Here is a 25,485-nt window from a genome sequence, read left to right as displayed (position 1 = left end):
ATGTGTCGTGTGATAAGCGCAAAAATGCGAGAATCTGTAGATATACAAGGTGTGGTGTGTGTGTGGGTATGGGTTTATTTAAAGACATGATACGTCGCACGATTTTTGATGTTGTATTAATTTGTCATATCACACTATCTTCTTACATTTAATACTACCTGCCGGGCTTCATCAAATAAGTGGTTACTTATTTAACTCGTAATTAGAAATTATAATAATAATATTTTTAGATAATAATATATAATTTATTACACTTTTCGATAAGATTTACACTGTTTCAATGTTTTTTAAAGTTTTAAAAACAATGTTTGTACCTGTCCGACACACAAATGGACAATGTTTCGTGAGTTATGCAGTAGGACAACACACACAACGGCGCACACACGCCACACACTTTCTATATCTAGTGGCTCTGATTCTGGAGACTATTGTATAAAGTCTAGAAAGATCGAGCTGTTAGACTTGCGTGTTTCATTTGCGTGAACAATCAACAGCGTTAGGCTGAATGGCAGTAAATATGCTGTTCATTTGTATTGTTTTAATGGTCGACTATTTAGTTATAACTGTCAGTGGGAGGTTGTCAAGCTGGTGAAAATGTACATTCATCATCACCACATCTTATCCATTATTTACATTTCATTATTTAAAATAGAGTAAACTTGCTTATATAAAACTTTACATCTTTAATATTGCTTATTAATACGCCACTCAATTTGGTTTACACGAGTAACCCTGGATAATTATACAAAACACATCACTCACTACACCCAATGAGAGAGGTTAGATATTCACGAATACAGCTCTGCTCTGTACCTTACTATGTACATGCTTGCTCTTGTACCTCTACTATTGTACAAGCTCTGCTCTGTACCTCTACTCTGTTACAGCTCTGGCTCTTGTTACTCTACTCTGTACCAGCTCTGCTCTGTACCTCTACTCTGTACAGCTCTGTGCTGTACTCTACTATGTACCAGCTCTGCTCTGTCTCTACTCTGTACAGCTTGCTCTGTACCTCTACTCTGTACCTCTTCTCTGTACGCTGTATTTCATAACGTTGGATATACCACTCATCTACAATTACATAAACCACTTGAATAGAACACCGAGTAAAGAAGCTAGTTTCTCAGGTGGATAAACAATAGAGCGTATGTCAACAACGTTTCGCAGGCTACAAATACTGACGAGTGTTTGCTGGGGCGTCTTGGCACAATAAAACCGGGTTTAAAGGTATTAACACACGAACCCGGTGTGCTAGTTTCTGCTGATGTGTTCACATAATCATTATTTTCTCTCCTTTATCCTTCGTCTTTCTTGAACTTACAGTCAGTTACGTTTTTTCACCAGGTCTACTACGGATCAATTTTTCTTTGGTGGGGTTTTCACTTTCTGGTATTGGCTCATTCCCGTTCCTTTTCCTTATTCTTTATACTTATTTTTTATATAGTTTAATGAGATTGCAATTTTTATCACTGTTGAAAGTGTGTGGCGGTTCCTCCGCCTTGCCGGAATGCGCCAAGTGATAGCTTGTTATGATATGATTACGTCCTTAGTTTTTGCTAGTTGCGCCTTTTTATGATATTATTACCACCTTCTGTCTGTACCTCTACTACTGTACCAGCTCTGCTTGTACTCTACTCTTGTACAGCTCTGCTTCTGTACCTATAACTCTGTACCAGCTCTGCTCTGTACTTACTATTGTACCAGCTCTGCTCTGTACCTCTAATCTGTACCAGCTTGCTCTGTACCTCTACCTCTGTACTCTAATCTGTACGCTGTTTCATAACCACACGCAACCTCTTAATAACTCACGTAATTCGTCTCCAAATTGCACCAAAATTTCAGAGATTATAGATATGGGTCAAACTTAGATTTCCTGAAAGTTTCGTAAGCCACGCCCAATTACGGTGGGCGTGGCGTGACACTCCCTCTTTTTCACTATTGTCTTCATAAAATGAGAACGCTTTAAGCTAAGAACTCAAAATTTTGTGCACACATTTGGCTTGATAATTAAAAACTTTTCCAAAAGTTTCAAGTTCATTGGTTAAAATATGGCTGAGTTATGACCATTTTAAATTCCATCAGATATGTGATCCGAGCACTCAGTCGAAGTGATATTTGCACTCAATTAGTGATCTCGTAACCCAATCTGATCAAGAGTAAGGCGTTAGCGTGTATTAATGAGGTTCATTAGGCTTTGATTGGATACCGATGATGACTTTGCTAGAAAGGAAAACCGTTTTCTTCGTAAAAGTAAGGTCCTAGGATTCCACGAGAACTGATGGCGCACCAGATCGTGACCTTTTCAGGAAAAGCCGTTCTCTCCACCACTTCATCCGGTCTAGTAGAGCCCCAGTGAATTGCATTCTGGGAGTTGACATATCCGTTTATATGGCAGTGAGCCTCGTCGCTGTACCAGATTTCGTCCTCAAAGTAGGGATCCACATTCTGCTTGGACAGGAATGTGTTGGCGAAATCGATCCTCGATTAGAAATCACGGTCCAAAAGTTTGTGTTTCTTTGTGATTCGGTAGGCCCGGTTAGAAAGGTCTTGCTTTAGGATTCGCTGAAGGGTTGTTCTGCTGATGTCTAAGGCAGAAGCTCGTTTCCGGGTGCCAATCTTAGGTGTGTCCATCACGTCACCAACAACCATCGTGATGTTTTCTACAGTCCTCGCAGTTCGTCTTCTGCCGACTCTTCGCCGATCGTGTGCAGAAAACGTAAACTTGATCTTGTGATGAATGTCAAAGCAGCTTTTCCGGCAAGGGGGTGGTCGGTTGAATTTCATCTGAAATTGTCGTTTAATTCGTGTGATAGCGTTTTAGGTGCTGTCAGCTGTATACTCAGTATAGGCCGGCCCATAAGCAGGCTGCAACCAATCAAGCGGTGCATGTGAGCCAAACAGGCCATTAATTAAGTGACGAGATCACTGACTGAGTGCTCGGATCAAGTATCCGATGAGTTTTGAAATGGTCATAACTTAGCCATATTTTAACCAATGAACTTGAAACTTTTGGAAAAGTTTTCAATTATCAAGCCAAATGTGTGCAAAAAATGTTGAGTTCTTAGCTTAAAGCGTTCTCATTTTATGAAGACAATAGTGAAAAAGAGGGAGTGTCACGCCACGCCCACTGTAATTGGGCGTGGCTTACGAAACTTTCAGGAAATCTAAGTTTGACCCATATCTATAATCTCTGAAATTTTGGTGCAATTTGGAGACGAATTACGTGAGTTATTTAGATGTTGCGTGTGGGTAGTCACTTATGGGCCACCCTGTATATAGGAGAATGCTGCTTGGGTAATTAATATGATAGCTATGTGCTATGAGTATGGTGAGTATGTCCCATGAGTATAGTGAGTGTATAGCAGGCTACATGAGGATGGTGTATAAAATAGATTGACTAGAGAGAATGGTTATAGAGTATTGGTGTTACCCTCCCTGATTTGATTGTTGTCCTCTTTCTACCTAAAAGAGCTATACAGAATCAGGTCATCAGGTGTAATACACATACAATATAGTGTAGTTCTTCAGAGTGACGTGTCATCTCACTTTCTACATTGAGTAGGTAACATGGAAGTATAGTAACGTAGGAGCAGAGATTTTGAATCTGTTACCCGTGTTACCTACAACTCTTTTGTATCGTATTGGAACATATAGTGTTAGAGAACACTGCTATTTTACTATTTCAGGAGACACCGATAATTTAATATTTCACTATTTCGTGAGACCGATAATTTACTATTTCACTATTTCATGAGACACAAATATTTCACTATTTCAGGTGGCCAGGAAACACTGGTGGGTATATTCGCCAAGAACTCGCCTCAGTGGCACATGACAATGCAAGCGGCGACCGGGAACAGTAATATCGCAGTTCCCCTCTACCTAACACTAGGTAATATACGTTATTAGTTATTAGTTATTAGTTATTAGTTACATACTCCTTACTACAAATTATATTATATACAATATAATCTTCATGATCCCACCGTTATCCCACTCGTATACTTAATACTAGTGTATACATTCTGATTTCTGACTCAAGTGTAAATGTATTCTAGTGAAGTTTGTCAGAATGATGTGTTTAGTACAACTCCCTAGAGACAAATAAGCTCAGAAGAATACTCAGTTTCTGCGGATCGCTACATCTCCTAATAAGGGCATCACGTTGGGATCGCTACATCTCCTAATAAGGGCATCACGTTGGGATCGCTACATCTCCTAATAAGGGCATCACGTTGGGATCGCTACAATTACATCTCCTAATAAGGGCATCACGTGGGGATCACTGCGGCAGATTTAATGTGGTTTAAATGAAACATTCCGTTTTTCAGGAGACAAAGCGATGAGTCACATCCTGAAAGAGACTGGTCTGACTGCTGTGGTGTGTCAAAACAGTGAGTAACAACTAACAAGTAACAACTAACCATTAACCATAGTAACCATAGTAACCACAGTAACAACTAACAAGTAACAACTAACCATTAACCATAGTAACCACAGTAACAACTAACCAGTAACCACAGTAACAACTAATAAGTAACCATAGTAACCACAGTAACAACTAACAAGTAACCATAGTAACCACAGTAACAACTAACAAGTAACAACTAACAACTAACCATAGTAACAACTAACAAGTAACCATAGTAACCACAGTAACAACTAACCAGTAACCACAGTAACAACTAACCAGTAACCATAGTAACCACAGTAACAACTAACAAGTAACCATAGTAACCACAGTAACAACTAACAAGTAACCATAGTAACCACAGTAACAACTAATTAGTAACCATAGTAACCACAGTAACAACTAACAAGTAACCATAGTAACCACAGTAACAACTAACTATAGTAAAAACTAACAAATAACCATAGTAACAACTAACAAGTAACCATAGTAACCACAGTAACAACTAACCAGTAACCATAGTAAGCACAGTAACAACTAACCAGTAACCATAGTAACCACAGCATCAACTAATTAGTAACCATAGTAACCACAGTAACAAGTAACCATAGTTACCATAGCAACCACAGTAACAACTACTTATTACTGTGATGTTATATAATATCTAGTGTATTTTAACTTTTACTTTCAACATAATATGATAAAAGCTTTAAAGTTTACTGTGAGAAATACACACAAACACATTATACTGCATAATATTATGTACATGGTTCTTTAAGTACTACAACTGTAGTTTCAAGATTTAAGAAACTACACAATGTACATTACACAGAATGATAAGTTGATTAATATCATATTCATAACATTATAACAATCACAGTCTGGTTAATTCTAACAATTAATAACGAGTATTATATATAATTATTATTATTAGTTAATAAGGATTATTAAACTAACACCCTAAATAGTGTATTATTCTAACACCCCCCCTCCTAGGCAGTGTGGAGAGGTTGCTAGAGTTCGTTACAGAGGGGTGCAAGATAACAACTGTTATCTCAGTAGGACATGTGACCGACTCTTCTACTCTCCACAAACTGAGCTCTCTCAATATAAAGGTCACCTAGACTCTAGAGTCACACTGTGGCACTGTCACACTGTCACACTGTCGCATTGTCGCACTGTCACACTGTTACACTGTCACACTGTTACACTTTCACACTGTTACACTGTTACACTGTCACACTGTTACACTGTCACACTGCCACACTGCCACACTGTCGCATTGTCGCACTGTCGCATTGTCGCACTATCACACTGTTACACTGTTACACTGTCACACTCTCACACTGTCACACTGTTACACTCTCACAAGTACAGACTACAGAGTTTAAGAGAGATATGGGGCTAACTTAAATCTCCACAAACTGAGCTCTCTCAATATAAAGGTCACCTAGAGTCACACTGTCACACTGTCGCATTGTCGCACTATCACACTGTTACACTGTCACACTGTCGCACTGTCACACTGTCACACTGTTACACTGTTACACTGTCGCATTGTCGCACTATCACACTGTTACACTGTCACACTGTCACACTGTCGCACTGTCACACTGTCACACTGTCGCACTGTCACAAATACAGGGTTTAAGAGAGATATGGGGCTAACTTAAATCTCCAGAAAATAACGTACAATTTCGAAATGTCATAATGGGCGTGGCTTGCCACTCCCTCTTTTTCACTATTTTCATAAGAAAATGGCAGTGCTTTGAGCTAATTACTAAATATTGTTATTAATGAAATGAAAAGAAATAAAGCATTTATATCCTGCTTATATCAACAACCAATGTTATTAAAAATTATTATTGTGGAAATAGTAAGAAATGGGAGTGGCAGGCCATACACTGTGATTGGCAACTTTTTAGGAATCTAAGTTACATTCATATCTGTAATCCCTGAAATGTTTGTACAATTTTGAATAGAATACCGTGAGTTGTTTAAAGGTTCCGCGTGTTGCTTCTGGCTCATTCTGTATTTAATATTAAATTATCTCAAATATTAAGATAATATGAGAGGTGAGAACCCGTGCTTTGCATAATACATATCTGGTTACATATTCTATCACATTATAATGCTCATCATGCTGTATGTAAACACGACTTAATATTAACTTAATATTAACCTATCTCAGCTTTTAATATGTTTCCAATTCCCCTATCTCAGTTAATACATTCAATAAAATTTGTTACAGTCAGAATTTAAGAATATGTTTCTTATTAATCCTATCTAAGTTTCTGTCCAGATTCTTGTAAAGTATATACTATTGTATTATATTGTATTTTGTATATTGTATTATATTGTGTATTGTATATATTATGTATTATAAAAATGTTTTACTGTTTCAGTGTCTGGAATGGGACGAGGTAAGATCTCTGGGCTCCAAAGTTACCGACTTTAAGTCCTCTCCACCTACTGCTGACGATATTGCTATTATCTGTTACACTAGCGGTTAGTTACACTATTATCTGTTACACTAGTGGTTAGTTACACTATTGCTATTATCTGTTACACTAGTGGTTAGTTAATACCATGTTATCAGTGTAACTTATTATCATTTTACCATGAAATTACACCAAGTTACCCGCTAAAACATTAAATCTAAAACTTCTTTATAAATTAAGGACTGAATGACTTTTCCCCCCATTTTAAGCTTTAGTGTAAGGAATGTTGACTACATTATATAAATTAACATTGTAACAAAGCCGTCCTAAGGACTATTAGTAATGCGGATTAATACACACATAATAAAGTAATGCGGATTAATATACAAATATAAGATATTTATATTCTGCAATAACTGATCTCTGTAACTATTCATTCAGTAACACACACTGTAACACACACTGTAACACACTTTCTAACGCACTGTAACACACACTCTCTAACACACTGTAACACACACTGTAACACACTGTAACACACTGTAACACACTGTAACACACACTCTGCAGGTACTACAGGTAAACCGAAGGGAGCCGAGCTAACTCACAAGAACATCGTGTCCTGCATGAAGATGCAGTGGAGACAACTCTGGAAGTTCCAGGGCAAATTCAACAAAGAAGAGGTGAGTTAGACTAGACTATAGTTAGATTATCTAGTATTGAAAACAGATCTGGTGAGGAGGTTTACTTTATCTAGCACGTGACAGCACGTGTTACTTTATCTAGCACGTGACAGCAACTGATCAGCATTGACCAATCAGACCCTATGATCAGTGTCGCGTGTCAAAACGAACATGGTTCAACTCCTCACCGTTTGTTTCAGCTGTAATGTATTTGCACATCAGTTATTGTAGTATTTACATTGTGTATTGTAGTATTTACATTATTTATTGCATGACTGGTGAAGAGTGCACTGAACAATACACTGGTATCATATTACCAGTTATTACATTACTGTATCTCACACAGTATTGTGTATAATATCTCACACTGTATTGTGTGTAATATCTCACACTGTATTGTGTGTTTCACAGTGGGCTTGTAGTGAATACAACGGGGGGGATGCAACGACCATTAATGTCAGTATTTGAGATTTTTCCGAAACTGACATTGTCATTAATGGTCATTAATGGTTATTAATGGTCATTAATGGTCATTAATGGTCATTAATGGTCATTAATGGTCATTAATGGTCATAAGATATCTCAAATTTTGAAATATCTGGCAGTAGCCTTGACTAATTGAGGGAGAAATCATGTTTCGTACTTTTTTGTACGTGTATGGTTCCCTATTTTTTCGGATCACTTTTTTTTCGGATCATGGAGATCAGCGGCTTAGGTCAATACAGATGAACGGATCATTTTGTGTCAAAACAGCCAGTCAGAGCGAGCTGTCGAAGTTGGAGTACCCGCCAGTATTTTACTTCAACAAAACAGGAGACTTTCCCATGCAGGACATCTGTCATGTGTTGAAAAAACTGGTTAACTGTCTCCATTACCTCAGTACTAGATTCATCATAATGGCCGATTCTGATTCGATCGAGGACACGAAGTTCACCATAAACTGGGGGATGATTCTTAAACTCGCTACGGAAAGTGAAGAATTCAGAGACTATGTATCCCTTACAACTCTGCAGCACTCTGATAGACAAAACCCGCAGTGTGCTGCAGAGCTAATGGCTACATGGGATGTTCTAAAACAAGCAGGATTTCTGAGCCTCTCGGCCTATCTTAAGGCCGGGTTTTGCTCCTGGCAGTGTTTTATGACAAATCGCTGACTGTTTCAGAAAGAGCTGAAAATGCGTGGACTGTTTTCACGTTCTTCACTCTGTGGGGAGAACACTCGAAGAAATTCAATACCAGCGAGAACTTCATAACTAGAGAAAGCTTCAAAGACTTAATAACCGCAGCTAACGGACTTGTCTTGTATTTTGTCGACTTGATTTGTAATCACCCCAAAGCACCAGTAGTACCGTGGTTTTTATCGTCTGATCATAATGAACAACTCTTCGCTCTATTAGGGTTGGACGGCACTCCGGTAGACGCACACAAATCGACTCTACAAGAATCCCTGAAGCCATGGGTCGTTACAACCGACTATTAAAGGTGGAGAATACGCTTGATGTTGAATGTGGTACAAGTGTTCATAAAACCGATCATACCCGGGGGAATACACTCTTTCGTTCTGAGTGGAGCAAACATCCAGAGAAAAAGATTGCTGTTGATTTTGGAGGTTCGGTCAAGATGAGTAACCTTATCCAAAGCTTAAAAAGAGGATCCAAGATTGGAGAGGAACTCTTTGTTTCCTCTTCTAGTTATGGAAGTTCGTATTTTTCAGGTGATAATGGAAATGTTATTTCTGAAAGACGGCAGAGTCTCCAATTTCCACTCTCATATGGTAGTGACTAGTGAACAACAATCAGATGATGAATCAGACCATGAGAGTGAAGACAAATTTTCTGATTATGAGGACGAAGAGCTGGTTGATAGCTCCACTAAGGTCAGAATTCGGGGGAAGACTATCGGTCTGCCGTGACCAAATATTGTAACCAAGGCAAGACCAACTTTGGTGCGAAAAGCCGAAGGAAAAGATTTTTTGGTCTTGCCTTGGATACAAGTATTGGGTTGTATCTCCCAGTCTGTAAAGGTTTAGCAGAACCAGAGCTATGCAACGCTCAAGAGGTGCAAGTTGGTGAACAATAACTGATATACTCATAACAGGCAAGGATGAAAAAAGAAGGCGCACGGTTGTGCAGGGCAAAGTGCTTTCTATATCTGTTAAGACATCTAAAGCATCACAAAGAAAAGGAAATGCTCGATCGGGAGAGAGAAGACCTGCGGTGGCAATCTGTATTGAGCGCGATATGTCTTCCCAGTGTTGGGTGAAGACCCAGGATGGTTCAATTATAAGTTTAGATTGGGAGAACATTCATCGGAATTAAATCTTGCTCGGTACCTTGATGCTTGATGATGCTTGATGATGCTTGATGTTATCATTAGTATAATTCTCTTACGTAGGGCTTAAATAGCGATCTTCATTAATTGTTATGGTATAATTGGGTTAGTTGTAATATGTGGTAATATCAGTGTTTGAGAAGGTTGTAAAATTAACTTTTCATCCCCTTCCAAGACGTAAAATACCGTCTACTTATTGATAGTTAACTTTAGGTAGGTTCTTAGTGGTCCTCGTGTCCGTCCTTCTTGTTCCAGGAAGTGCGAAAAAAACATGACCATTAATGTCAGTATTTGATATTTTGGCAAAACTGACATTGTCATTAATGGTCATTAATGGTCATTAATGGTCATTAATGGTCATTAATGGTCATTAATGGTCATTAATGGTCATTAATGGTCGTTGCATCACCCCCAATACAACGCTTTATTGGAATCATTATTATCAGAGCAGTTATTACTAGATACGAACATGACGAAGTGCTTGTAAAGCCATTTTAGTCATTAGTAATCAGTTTTAGAGATCATATTATATAATTGCTGGTAACCCTTATAACGTAATAACTTAATAAGTTAACAGTCCCTCACAATCTGTTCAGACTGTTATCTCCTACCTGCCCCTGGCGCACGTGTACGGCTTTGTTGCGGAGTGTATTGTACTGTTTGTGGGCGGCAAGATTGGGTATTCTAGAGGTAATTATTACTTACTACTACTACAAGTCATTATAATATATAATGATATCAGATTATCTATAAGTATAACAGCATATTTTTATCTCATTACTTGATATCATTATGTAACTCATATTAAGAATACATCCTTATTAGCTGTCCCACTCTGCCTGCATGTCTATTAAACATGCAGATTGCAGGCAGAGTGAGATAATCTCGCTGCTCAATAAGCGACCTCTCTGATTTGTAATATTGTCATATCATAATAAGGCATAATGTTTTAATTTGATACTTCAATAGACCGGCTAGTCACAAAGTTGGCATATTCTTGTTACCGCTTCTCTCATGGTATTAAGGGGTACACTGTACAGTAACTAACTACATTTAGTAGCTAGTTCTTCCTTGTAACACTTGCTGTACTCTACAATATGCACGTGTTGTACACTACAATATACAGTGTAGTACAGTGTAGTACACTGTACCCTACAATATGCACGTGATGTACTCTACAGTATGCACGTGTTGTACAGTGTAGTACACTGTACCCTACAATATGCACGTGTTGTATAGTGTAGTACACTGTACCCTACAATATGCACGTGTTGTACAGTGTAGTCTGTACCCTCTCCTCCTTCACTAATTTCAACTCCTCCCTTGTCAGGTGACACCAAGTTATTGCTGGATGATATCCAGGAGCTGAAACCCACTATATTCCCGGCGGTACCCAGAGTACTTAACAAAGTGTACGATAAAGTAAACGCTCAGCTCGATCTGAAACCCTTCGTTGTCAAGGTTCCCTGTATTACAATGTCATGTTGTATGTATCTTGTATCTTGTTGATGATATTGATTAATTGATTATGTCTGAGGGGAAATGATTTTGTTAACGATTTGATTGAATTGTTTTAAATTGTGACGCCAACTGTGCAATTTTAACGTTCGAGACAATTGAAGACAGTGAACTGTTTTTCAATAATCGCAATTCCTAGAATTGCTCATCACTACTTCTATATTTACCATTTGATTTAATCGATATTTTCTTCAGAACGCGTTTAACTATGGAGTTGGGTGTAAAGTAGCTAAGGTGGAAGGGGGGATTGTGAGAATTTAATCGATATTTTCTTCAGAACGCGTTTAACTATGGAGTTGGGTGTAAAGTAGCGGAGGTGGAAGGGGGGATTGTGAGGAACAACAGTGTATGGGATACACTCTTCTTTAAGAAGATACAGGACAAACTAGGAGGCAGAGTCAAGGTTTGTAATGCAGGCACCTTCCACTCGATAGAATTATTGTAATCATTTTGCTTTCTGAATCGAAAACTACGTTAAGATAGTTAAATCCGTTTTCTTACCAAATCTCTACCTTTTTTATCTCCCAGATAATAATGAGTGGATCAGCCCCCATGCAAGATCACGTGATACAATGGTTCAGAGCTGTCATGGGAACGAACATAGTGGAGGGGTACGGACAAACCGAGACATCAGCTGCTTCCTCTAGTTACCTTCTTGGAGATACTGTACCAGGTTAGTAACCGAGACATCAGCTGCTTCCTCTAGTCACCTTCTTGGAGATACTGTACCAGGTTAGTAACCGAGACATCAGCTGCTTCCTCTAGTTACCTTCTTGGAGATACTGTACCAGGTTAGTAACCGAGACATCAGCTGCTTCTTCTAGTTACCTTCTTGGAGATACTGTACCAGGTTAGTAACCGAGACATCAGCTGCTTCCTCTAGTCACCTTCTTGGAGATACTGTACCAGGTTAGTAACCGAGACATCAGCTGCTTCTTCTAGTTACCTTCTTGGAGATACTGTACCAGGTTAGTAACCGAGACATCAGCTGCTTCTTCTAGTTACCTTCTTGGAGATACTGTACCAGGTTAGTAACCGAGACATCAGCTGCTTCCTTTAGTTACCTTCTTGGAGATACTGTACCAGGTTAGTAACCGAGACATCAGCTGCTTCCTTTAGTTACCTTCTTGGAGATACTGTACCAGGTTAGTAACCGAGACATCAGCTGCTTCTTTTAGTTACCTTCTTGGAGATACTGTACCAGGTTAGTAACCGAGACATCAGCTGCTTCCTTTAGTTACCTTCTTGGAGATACTGTACCAGGTTAGTAACCGAGACATGAGCTGCTTCTTCTAGTTACCTTCTTGGAGATACTGTACCAGGTTAGTAACCGTGACATCAGCTGCTTCCTCTAGTTACCTTCTTGGAGATACTGTACCAGGTTAGTAACCGAGACATCAGCTGCTTCCTCTAGTCATCTTCTTGGAGATACTGTACCAGGTTAGTAACCGAGACATCAGCTGCTTCCTCTAGTTACCTTCTTGGAGATACTGTACCAGGTTAGTAACCGAGACATCAGCTGCTTCCTCTAGTCATCTTCTTGGAGATACTGTACCAGGTTAGTAACCGAGACATCAGCTGCTTCTTCTAGTTACCTTCTTGGAGATACTGTGCCAGGTTAGTAACCGAGACATCAGCTGCTTCTTCTAGTTACCTTCTTGGAGATACTGTACCAGGTTAGTAACCGAGACATCAGCTGCTTCCTCTAGTTACCTTCTTGGAGATACTGTACCAGGTTAGTAACCGAGACATCAGCTGCTTCCTCTAGTTACCTTCTTGGAGATACTGTACCAGGTTAGTAACCGAGACATCAGCTGCTTCTTCTAGTTACCTTCTTGGAGATACTGTACCAGGTTAGTAACCGAGACATGAGCTGCTTCTTCTAGTTACCTTCTTGGAGATACTGTACCAGGTTAGTAACCGAGACATCAGCTGCTTCCTCTAGTTACCTTCTTGGAGATACTGTACCAGGTTAGTAACCGAGACATCAGCTGCTTCTTCTAGTTACCTTCTTGGAGATACTGTACCAGGTTAGTAACCGAGACATCAGCTGCTTCCTCTAGTTACCTTCATGGAGATACTGTACCAGGTTACTGGTTAGTAACTAGATCTTCCTTCGTTAAGTCACCTTCTTCAACTCAGGTCTCAGTCCACTACCGTAAAGTTGGACAATTGCCAAGTTTTGAGTTAAAGTTGGAAATGTGCCAAGTTTTGAGTACAATCCCCCCAATACCCAGGTCACGTTGGAGTGCCAGGACCACAGTGGCAGATAAAACTGGTGGATGTTCCGGAGATGGGCTACTTTGTTAAGGATAACAAGGGAGAAGTGTGCGTCAAGGGACCGGGAGTATTCCAGGTAATAATGGGTAATACGTGGGTAATACGTGGGTAACACGTGGGTAACAATGGGTAATACGTGGGTAATAGTGGCCAGTGGGGTTATAAGTGTGTGTTTATTTTTTAGAATACGAAATTGTTAGTTTAATTTTTGAAAATCGTCATCAAAATTGAATGGCCCCTCAAACAATATAACTAGAGGAAAATACTACTACCATTCCAACCAGGGTTACTACAAACAACCGGAGCTGACAGCAGAGGTGCTGAAAGAGGGGTGGCTGTACAGTGGGGATATAGGCACCTGGACCCCTGAGGGCAGACTACAACTCATCGACAGGTGAATATTTGTGTGATTTATTGAAGTGGGGGGGGGGGGGGGGGGCCGGGGGGGGGAGGGGGGGGGCCGGGGGGTTGAAGTGTTACTTTCAACCTACCTGGAATATTATCAGATAACTAGATAAGGTTCCTACCTATCTACCTATCTACCTATTAGGTATTTGTTTCGTATGAGTGTTCCCCATTGCGTCATGTTTAATACAGGATAGCAGTCTTTGTAGATAAGTATCTTGCAATGTACACGCAGTTGTCTTGTTTTCATTAAAAATAATCAAATTTCCATCTGAACAAATTTGATAAGGTCTCTTAAACATGTGCTGATAATAAGTTCCTATAAATGTATCTTCTTCAGGAAGAAGAACATTTTCAAACTGTCCCAGGGAGAGTACATCGCCCCGGAGAAGATTGAAATAGTTTATGAACGATCTCCCTACGTTTCACAGGTTCGGAACATGCTACACTGTTAGATTTCATTTGTACCTGCGTTTGTATGATCCTCTTTTCAAATTAACTTTCGATTCTTCCGCCAAACTTTATCTCAGATTGTTTCTAATTCTGCACAGGTCTACGTTTACGGAGAAAGCATCAAATCATCGTTAATAGCAGTCGTGGTTCTAGATGAGGAGTATCTCTCGGCATCTCACCCTCAGGAATTCGCAAACATTCCTATTTCAGAGCTACCAGATTCCAAGGAATTTACAGATTTCGTTCTTGATTCGATGCTAAAATTAGGCAGCGAAGAACTCAACAGTCTGGAACAGGTTTGATATAATTTAAATGGAATCTGTTTTTGCTAAATTGTTCATAATTTCTAATAAAAGAATTTGTTCGACTTTCACAATAATATACTAATATAACACGTCATAAGGTTAAAAGAATAAAGCTGCTCCCAGAATCATGTGCTTTTACCATCGACAACGAAATGCTCACCCCAACATTCAAGAAGAAACGACATAACATTCGGGAGAATTACAGACCAGTTCTTGACACTCTCTACAAGGGAATAGACTAATTAATCCATTTATCAACAAATTAATCAAAAACAAACAGACAGAACTATTCTCTCAACGACACACTGAAAATCATCGTTGTTAATGATTACATTTCATAAAAGTCCGACTGGAAGTGATTTCAGTATTTCACTGATATGATCAATCGTCTGAGAGAGTTGGTAATTAGATTTACTACTATACAACACATTAAATGCTTAATGCGTTATTTTTAACCGAACATATAGAACAATAATTATAACTCATTTGTATCTTCATTGTTTATGAAAATGACAATTTTTGTCCAAAAAGAAGGTTCGTGACTAAAACACTTTTATACATTGGTATGCTAATGATGTTTTTATGTTTTCATTATCAAACTGCTAGTGAAAATTTATTGTTTTATTTGAATGATTTGTGTGCTTTCAGTGAAAAATACTTTTGATTGCTTTTTCGTCATAATTCTTGGGAGCGCCCAGAAATCCAGGAAAAGAATTCCGTAGAAAAACCAATAATCTATTTTAAATAAATCTAAACCTGAAGGAACATCCGATTAGGCTGTTTTTGAATCTCTCCGAGGAGTCACAACTAAGTGCGCCGGATAGCGCGCGTTCCAGTAAAATATACCGCCATTCTTTATCAATGTGAACCCATCCGCGCGACCATGCTTAGGAATATTTATATTAATTTTAATTTGTGGAAACAATTTTCAAATTACCATCATCAATTAACCGACTAATTGGTTTCTGGGCAAAAAGTTCATCCAATCTGTCAAATTTGTGTTCAGAAAATTTCATATTTGAAAATGGGACAGAAGTTTAAAAATACAGCTTTTCGTCTTGTTAATCTTTCTGCTGTGGGCTTCCTCCGACCGAAATGAAACTTCCAGCACCTCTATCGTGTCATATGCCATCTACAGTTGACTTACTAATTGGTTGCGGGTAAATAAATCTGTCATAACTGTAAAATTTCGGTCCTGGAAATTTCACCTTCAAAAACTGAAAATGGGACAGAGATTGGGACAATATGATTTTTCAATTTTATTCGGGATTTTGACTACCAGTACCTCAATTTGGTTTCATTCCATCATCAATTAACCGACTTATCGGTTTCTGGGCAAAAAGTTCATCCAATCTGTCAAATTTGTGTTCAGAAAATTTCATATTTGAAAATGGGACAGAAGTTTAAAAATACAGCTTTTCGTCTTGTTAATCTTTCTGCTGTGGGCTTCCTCCGACCGAAATGAAACTTCCAGCACCTCTATCGTGTCATATGCCATCTATAGTTGACTTACTAATTGGTTGCAGGTAAATAAATCAGTCATAACTGTAAAATTTCGGTCCTGGAAATTTCACCTTCAAAAACTGAAAATGGGACAGAGATTGGGACAATATGATTTTTCAATTTTATTCGGGATTTTGACTCCCAGTACCTCAATTTGGTTTCATTCCATCATCAATTAACCGACTTATCGGTTTCTGGGCAAAAAGTTCATCCAATCTGTCAAATTTGTGTTCAGAAAATTTCATATTTGAAAATGGGACAGAAGTTTAAAAATACAGCTTTTCGTCTTGTTAATCTTTCTGCTGTGGGCTTCATCCGACCGAAATGAAACTTCCAGCACCTCTATCGTGTCATATGCCATCTACAGTTGACTTACTAATTGGTTGCGGGTAAATAAATCTGTCATAACTGTAGAATTTCGGTCCTGGAAATTTCACCTTCAAAAACTGAAAATGGGACAGAGATTGGGACAATATGATTTTTCAATTTTATTCGGAATTTTGACTCCCAGTACCTCAATTTGGTTTCATTCCATCATCAATTAACCGACTTATCGGTTTCTGGGCAAAAAGTTCATCCAATCTGTCAAATTTGTGTTCAGAAAATTTCATATTTGAAAATGGGACAGAAGTTTAAAAATACAGCTTTTCGTCTTGTTAATCTTTCTGCTGTGGGCTTCCTCCGACCGAAATGAAACTTCCAGCACCTTTATCGTGTCATATGCCATCTACAGTTGACTTACTAATTGGTTGCGGGTAACTAAATCAGTCATAACTGTAAAATTTCGGTCCTGGAAATTTCACCTTCAAAAACTGAAAATGGGACAGGGATTGGGACAATATGATTTTTCAATTTTATTCGGGATTTTGACTCCCAGTACCTAAATTTGGTTTCATTCCATCATCAATTAACCGACTTATCGGTTTCTGGGCAAAAAGTTCATCCAATCTGTCAAATTTGTGTTCAGAAAATTTCATATTTGAAAATGGGACAGAAGTTTAAAAATACAGCTTTTCGTCTTGTTAATCTTTCTGCTGTGGGCTTCCTCCGACCGAAATGAAACTTCCAGCACCTCTATCGTGTCATATGCTATCTATAGTTGACTCACTAATTGGTTGCGGGGAAATAAATCAGTCATAACTGTAAAATTTCGGTCCTGGAAATTTCACCTTCAAAAACTGAAAATGGGACAGAGATTGGGACAATATGATTTTTCAATTTTATTCGGGATTTTGACTACCAGTACCTCAATTTGGTTTCATTCCATCATCAATTAACCGACTTATCGGTTTCTGGGCAAAAAGTTCATCCAATCTGTTAAATTTGTGTTCAGAAAATTTCATATTTGAAAATGGGACAGAAGTTTAAAAATACAGCTTTTCGTCTTGTTAATCTTTCTGCTGTGGGCTTCCTCCGACCGAAATGAAACTTCCAGCACCTCTATCGTGTCATATGCCATCTATAGTTGACTTACTAATTGGTTGCAGGTAAATAAATCAATCATAACTGTAAAATTTCAGAAGTTTAAAAATACAGCTTTTCGTCTTGTTAATCTTTCTGCTGTGGGCTTCCTCCGACCGAAATGAAACTTCCAGCACCTCTATCGTGTCATATGCCATCTATAGTTGACTTACTAATTGGTTGCGGGTAAATAAATCAGTCATAACTGTAAAATTTCGGTCCTGGAAATTTCACCTTCAAAAACTGAAAATGGTACAGAGATTGGGACAATATGATTTTTCAATTTTATTCGGGATTTTGATTACCAGTACCTCAATTTGGTTTCATTCCATCATCAATTAACCGACTTATCGGTTTCTGGGCAAAAAGTTCATCCAATCTGTTAAATTTGTGTTCAGAAAATTTCATATTTGAAAATGGGACAGAAGTTTAAAAATACAGCTTTTCGTCTTGTTAATCTTTCTGCTGTGGGCTTCCTCCGACCGAAATGAAACTTCCAGCACCTCTATCGTGTCATATGCCATCTATAGTTGACTTACTAATTGGTTGCAGGTAAATAAATCAGTCATAACTGTAAAATTTCAGAAGTTTAAAAATACAGCTTTTCGTCTTGTTAATCTTTCTGCTGTGGGCTTCCTCCGACCGAAATGAAACTTCCAGCACCTCTATCGTGTCATATGCCATCTATAGTTGACTTACTAATTGGTTGCAGGTAAATAAATCAGTCATAACTGTAAAATTTCAGAAGTTTAAAAATACAGCTTTTCGTCTTGTTAATCTTTCTGCTGTGGGCTTCCTCCGACCGAAATGAAACTTCCAGCACCTCTATCGTGTCATATGCCATCTACAGTTGACTTACTAATTGGTTGCGGGTAAATAAATCTGTCATAACTGTAAAATTTCGGTCCTGGAAATTTCACCTTCAAAAACTGAAAATAACTAAAATGGGACAGAGATTGGGACAATATGATTTTTCAATTTTATTCGGGATTTTGACTACCAGTACCTCAATTTGGTTTCATTCCATCATCAATTAACCGACTTATCGGTTTCTGGGCAAAAAGTTCATCCAATCTGTTAAATTTGTGTTCAGAAAATTTCATATTTGAAAATGGGACAGAAGTTTAAAAATACAGCTTTTCGTCTTGTTAATCTTTCTGCTGTGGGCTTCCTCCGACCGAAATGAAACTTCCAGCACCTTTATCGTGTCATATGCCATCTACAGTTGACTTACTAATTGGTTGCGGGTAACTAAATCAGTCATAACTGTAAAATTTCGGTCCTGGAAATTTCACCTTCAAAAACTGAAAATGGGACAGGGATTGGGACAATATGATTTTTCAATTTTATTCGGGATTTTGACTCCCAGTACCTAAATTTGGTTTCATTCCATCATCAATTAACCGACTTATCGGTTTCTGGGCAAAAAGTTCATCCAATCTGTCAAATTTGTGTTCAGAAAATTTCATATTTGAAAATGGGACAGAAGTTTAAAAATACAGCTTTTCGTCTTGTTAATCTTTCTGCTGTGGGCTTCCTCCGACCGAAATGAAACTTCCAGCACCTCTATCGTGTCATATGCTATCTATAGTTGACTCACTAATTGGTTGCGGGGAAATAAATCAGTCATAACTGTAAAATTTCGGTCCTGGAAATTTCACCTTCAAAAACTGAAAATGGGACAGAGATTGGGACAATATGATTTTTCAATTTTATTCGGGATTTTGACTACCAGTACCTCAATTTGGTTTCATTCCATCATCAATTAACCGACTTATCGGTTTCTGGGCAAAAAGTTCATCCAATCTGTTAAATTTGTGTTCAGAAAATTTCATATTTGAAAATGGGACAGAAGTTTAAAAATACAGCTTTTCGTCTTGTTAATCTTTCTGCTGTGGGCTTCCTCCGACCGAAATGAAACTTCCAGCACCTCTATCGTGTCATATGCCATCTATAGTTGACTTACTAATTGGTTGCAGGTAAATAAATCAATCATAACTGTAAAATTTCAGAAGTTTAAAAATACAGCTTTTCGTCTTGTTAATCTTTCTGCTGTGGGCTTCCTCCGACCGAAATGAAACTTCCAGCACCTCTATCGTGTCATATGCCATCTATAGTTGACTTACTAATTGGTTGCGGGTAAATAAATCAGTCATAACTGTAAAATTTCGGTCCTGGAAATTTCACCTTCAAAAACTGAAAATGGTACAGAGATTGGGACAATATGATTTTTCAATTTTATTCGGGATTTTGATTACCAGTACCTCAATTTGGTTTCATTCCATCATCAATTAACCGACTTATCGGTTTCTGGGCAAAAAGTTCATCCAATCTGTTAAATTTGTGTTCAGAAAATTTCATATTTGAAAATGGGACAGAAGTTTAAAAATACAGCTTTTCGTCTTGTTAATCTTTCTGCTGTGGGCTTCCTCCGACCGAAATGAAACTTCCAGCACCTCTATCGTGTCATATGCCATCTATAGTTGACTTACTAATTGGTTGCAGGTAAATAAATCAGTCATAACTGTAAAATTTCAGAAGTTTAAAAATACAGCTTTTCGTCTTGTTAATCTTTCTGCTGTGGGCTTCCTCCGACCGAAATGAAACTTCCAGCACCTCTATCGTGTCATATGACATCTTTAGTTGACTTACTAATTGGTTGCAGGTAAATAAATCAGTCATAACTGTAAAATTTCGGTCCTGGCAATTTCACCTTCAAAAACTGAAAATGGGACAGAGATTGGGACAATATGATTTTTCAATTTTATTCGGGATTTTGACTCCCAGTACCTCAATTTGGTTTCATTCCATCATCAATTAACCGACTTATCGGTTTCTGGGCAAAAAGTTCATCCAATCTGTCAAATTTGTGTTCAGAAAATTTCATATTTGAAAATGGGACAGAAGTTTAAAAATACAGCTTTTCGTCTTGTTAATCTTTCTGCTGTGGGCTTCCTCCGACCGAAATGAAACTTCCAGCACCTCTATCGTGTCATATGCCATCTACAGTTGACTTACTAATTGGTTGCGGGTAAATAAATCTGTCATAACTGTAAAATTTCGGTCCTGGAAATTTCACCTTCAAAAACTGAAAATAACTAAAATGGGACAGAGATTGGGACAATATGATTTTTCAATTTTATTCGGGATTTTGACTACCAGTACCTCAATTTGGTTTCATTCCATCATCAATTAACCGACTTATCGGTTTCTGGGCAAAAAGTTCATCCAATCTGTTAAATTAGTGTTCAGAAAATTTCATATTTGAAAATGGGACAGAAGTTTAAAAATACAGCTTTTCGTCTTGTTAATCTTTCTGCTGTGGGCTTCCTCCGACCGAAATGAAACTTCCAGCACCTCTATCGTGTCATATGCAATCTATAGTTGACTTACTAATTGGTTGCAGGTAAATAAATCAATCATAACTGTAAAATTTCAGAAGTTTAAAAATACAGCTTTTCGTCTTGTTAATCTTTCTGCTGTGGGCTTCCTCCGACCGAAATGAAACTTCCAGCACCTCTATCGTGTCATATGCCATCTATAGTTGACTTACTAATTGGTTGCGGGTAAATAAATCAGTCATAACTAAAGTATAAGGCCGTATTAGAGTTGGTTACAAAGAAAAACAACGTTTAAAGAATTCAACTATAGGTGTATCTCCCCAACACAATTCTCAGTAAAGTCAAAAAAGAGACCCCGTGTGCCACGTTGCACAGATATAAAAAGTCTTGATCACGTGACTCCTAGTGAGATCACGTGATGCAAGCGTTTAACCCTGACGGCCCTAGGAGGGTGATAAGATCTAATTAACAGGAAGGAAGGGAGTGCAAAAGGGATACCAGAAGTGTAAACAAAAAGGGTGAAGTAGACAACTCAGAGGGCTCTAAGAAAACATTGCCTGGGAAAGGGGAAGAATGTGGTAAACTTCAAGAACACGTTCACAACTATCAAATTAGGAAAAATATAGGAAAAGAATCTAGGCGCTAGTAAGGCTACAGTTAAAGGTTGACGTAAAACAATACAAGAGTACAATATCACTGTAAAATTTCGGTCCTGGAAATTTCACCTTCAAAAACTAAAAATGGTACAGAGATTGGGACAATATGATTTTTCAATTTTATTCGGGATTTTGATTACCAGTACCTCAATTTGGTTTCATTCCATCATCAATTAACCGACTTATCGGTTTCTGGGCAAAAAGTTAATCCAATCTGTTAAATTTGTGTTCAGAAAATTTCATATTTGAAAATGGGACAGAAGTTTAAAAATACAGCTTTTTGTCTTGTTAATCTTTCTGCTGTGGGCTTCCTCCGACCGAAATGAAACTTCCAGCACTTCTATCGTGTCATATGCCATCTATAGTTGACTTACTAATTGGTTGCAGGTAAATAAATCAGTCATAACTGTAAAATTTCAGAAGTTTAAAAATACAGCTTTTCGTCTTGTTAATCTTTCTGCTGTGGGCTTCCTCCGACCGAAATGAAACTTCCAGCACCTCTATCGTGTCATATGCTATCTATAGTTGACTCACTAATTGGTTGCGGGGAAATAAATCAGTCATAACTGTAAAATTTCGGTCCTGGAAATTTCACCTTCAAAAACTGAAAATGGGACAGAGATTGGGACAATATGATTTTTCAATTTTATTCGGGATTTTGACTCCCAGTACCTCAATTTGGTTTCATTCCATCATCAATTAACCGACTTATCGGTTTCTGGGCAAAAAGTTCATCCAATCTGTCAAATTTGTGTTCAGAAAATTTCATATTTGAAAATGGGACAGAAGTTTAAAAATACAGCTTTTCGTCTTGTTAATCTTTCTGCTGTGGGCTTCCTCCGACCGAAATGAAACTTCCAGCACCTCTATCGTGTCATATGACATCTTTAGTTGACTTACTAATTGGTTGAGGGTAAATAAATCAGTCATAACTGTAAAATTTCGGTCCTGGAAATTTCACCTTCAAAAACTGAAAATGGGACAGAGATTGGGACAATATGATTTTTCAATTTTATTCGGGATGTTGACTCCCAGTACCTCAATTTGGTTTCATTCCATCATCAATTAACCGACTTATCGGTTTCTGGGCAAAAAGTTCATCCAATCTGTCAAATTTGTGTTCAGAAAATTTCATATTTGAAAATGGGACAGAAGTTTAAAAATACAGCTTTTCGTCTTGTTAATCTTTCTGCTGTGGGCTTCCTCCGACCGAAATGAAACTTCCAGCACCTCTATCGTGTCATATGTTATCTATAGTTGACTCACTAATTGGTTGCGGGGAAATAAATCAGTCATAACTGTAAAATTTCGGTCCTGGAAATTTCACCTTCAAAAACTGAAAATGGGACAGAGATTGGGACAATATGATTTTTCAATTTTATTCGGGATTTTGACTCCCAGTACCTCAATTTGGTTTCATTCCATCATCAATTAACCGACTTATCGGTTTCTGGGCAAAAAGTTCATCCAATCTGTTAAATTTGTGTTCAGAAAATTTCATATTTGAAAATGGGACAGAAGTTTAAAAATACAGCTTTTCGTCTTGTTAATCTTTCTGCTGTGGGCTTCCTCCGACCGAAATGAAACTTCCAGCACCTCTATCGTGTCATATGCCATCTATAGTTGACTTACTAATTGGTTGCAGGTAAATAAATCAGTCATAACTGTAAAATTTCGGTCCTGGAAATTTCACCTTCAAAAACTGAAAATGGGACAGAGATTGGGACAATATGATTTTTCAATTTTATTCGGGATGTTGACTCCCAGTACCTCAATTTGGTTTCATTCCATCATCAATTAACCGACTTATCGGTTTCTGGGCAAAAAGTTCATCCAATCTGTCAAATTTGTGTTCAGAAAATTTCATATTTGAAAATGGGACAGAAGTTTAAAAATACAGCTTTTCGTCTTGTTAATGTTTCTGCTGTGGGCTTCCTCCGACCGAAATGAAACTTCCAGCACCTCTATCGTGTCATATGTTATCTATAGTTGACTCACTAATTGGTTGCGGGGAAATAAATCAGTCATAACTGTAAAATTTCGGTCCTGGAAATTTCACCTTCAAAAACTGAAAATGGGACAGAGATTGGGACAATATGATTTTTCAATTTTATTCGGGATTTTGACTCCCAGTACCTCAATTTGGTTTCATTCCATCATCAATTAACCGACTTATCGGTTTCTGGGCAAAAAGTTCATCCAATCTGTTAAATTTGTGTTCAGAAAATTTCATATTTGAAAATGGGACAGAAGTTTAAAAATACAGCTTTTCGTCTTGTTAATCTTTCTGCTGTGGGCTTCCTCCGACCGAAATGAAACTTCCAGCACCTCTATCGTGTCATATGCCATCTATAGTTGACTTACTAATTGGTTGCAGGTAAATAAATCAGTCATAACTGTAAAATTTCGGTCCTGGAAATTTCACCTTCAAAAACTGAAAATGGGACAGAGATTGGGACAATATGATTTTTCAATTTTATTCGGGATTTTGACTCCCAGTACCTCAATTTGGTTTCATTCCATCATCAATTAACCGACTTATCGGTTTCTGGGCAAAAAGTTCATCCAATCTGTTAAATTTGTGTTCAGAAAATTTCATATTTGAAAATGGGACAGAAGTTTAAAAATACAGCTTTTCGTCTTGTTAATCTTTCTGCTGTGGGCTTCCTCCGACCGAAATGAAACTTCCAGCACCTCTATCGTGTCATATGCCATCTATAGTTGACTTACTAATTGGTTGCAGGTAAATAAATCAGTCATAACTGTAAAATTTCGGTCCTGGAAATTTCACCTTCAAAAACTGAAAATGGGACAGAGATTGGGACAATATGATTTTTCAATTTTATTCGGGATTTTGACTCCCAGTACCTCAATTTGGTTTCATTCCATCATCAATTAACCGACTTATCGGTTTCTGGGCAAAAAGTTCATCCAATCTGTCAAATTTGTGTTCAGAAAATTTCATATTTGAAAATGGGACAGAAGTTTAAAAATACAGCTTTTCGTCTTGTTAATCTTTCTGCTGTGGGCTTCCTCCGACCGAAATGAAACTTCCAGCACCTCTATCGTGTCATATGCCATCTATAGTTGACTTACTAATTGGTTGCAGGGAAATAAATCAGTCATAACTGTAAAATTTCGGTCCTGGAAATTTCACCTTCAAAAACTGAAAATGGGACAGAGATTGGGACCTAAGATGGCAAGTACGTACGGTACGTACCTTTAAATTAGCTGTACGGTACGTACTTAATAAAGTAGGCTGAAAGGTACAAAGCTTATTAATCCGTCAATATACTGGAAATATTTTGGAGGAGAACTTTTTCTGCTTAAACAGTTGGCCCAAATAGTATTCAGTGTTTTAAGTTCTTCGTCAATTTGTAAGACCAATTTTAGAGTTTACGAGTATATTATGGACAAGCGTAGATTAAGGTTGCGACCTGAGCTAGCTGAAAAGCTGGTGTTCGTATACTGCAACAAAAGGATGAAGCTTTGAGTTTAACGATAATTACAAGTAGGTAGTAGTAGTGTAGTACCGGTTAAGAGCGATCCGGTACACAAATTTTCCTCTTAAATCTTTTATTGTTTTAACCACTGTGTTTATTTTCGACTTCTATCTCAAAAATTATGATGATAATACTAATCAAAAATTGCAAGTAATTCACTGAAGTTGATTCTAAAAATTTGAAAAAAAATTGTA

General features: G+C 37.9%; 1 protein-coding gene across 1 annotated transcript; it reads left to right on the top strand.

The window, feature by feature from the left end:
* Positions 1-3,303: 3,303 nt before the first annotated feature.
* LOC134821416 (long-chain-fatty-acid--CoA ligase 1-like) lies at positions 3,304-15,439 on the top strand. The gene is made up of 15 exons (XM_063832158.1): positions 3,304-3,328; positions 3,779-3,892; positions 4,332-4,394; positions 5,408-5,526; positions 6,817-6,919; positions 7,423-7,535; positions 10,463-10,556; positions 11,197-11,327; positions 11,662-11,787; positions 11,913-12,057; positions 13,622-13,740; positions 13,949-14,058; positions 14,410-14,500; positions 14,621-14,818; positions 14,926-15,439. The coding sequence occupies exons 1-15, from the start codon at positions 3,304-3,306 to the stop codon at positions 15,067-15,069; spliced, it is 1,695 nt and encodes a 564-aa protein (XP_063688228.1). The 3' UTR covers positions 15,070-15,439.
* The last annotated feature ends 10,046 nt before the right edge of the window (positions 15,440-25,485 follow it).

The sequence above is a fragment of the Bolinopsis microptera genome, chromosome 9 (assembly GCF_026151205.1).
Source record: "Bolinopsis microptera isolate Bmic1 chromosome 9, MBARI_Bmic_1.0, whole genome shotgun sequence".
Taxonomy (NCBI): domain Eukaryota; kingdom Metazoa; phylum Ctenophora; class Tentaculata; order Lobata; family Bolinopsidae; genus Bolinopsis; species Bolinopsis microptera.
The sequence above is the reverse complement of the archived record's forward strand: the minus strand, read 5'-3'. Positions and strand labels throughout refer to the sequence as shown.

Coding starts and splice junctions, on each gene's coding strand:
- LOC134821416 (XM_063832158.1), top strand. CDS start 3,304: ATGATAGCTATGTGCTATGAGTATG. Junction 7,536..10,462: donor GCAAATTCAACAAAGAAGAG/GTGAGTTAGACT, acceptor CAATCTGTTCAG/ACTGTTATCTCCTACCTGCC. Junction 14,501..14,620: donor GATCTCCCTACGTTTCACAG/GTTCGGAACATG, acceptor AATTCTGCACAG/GTCTACGTTTACGGAGAAAG.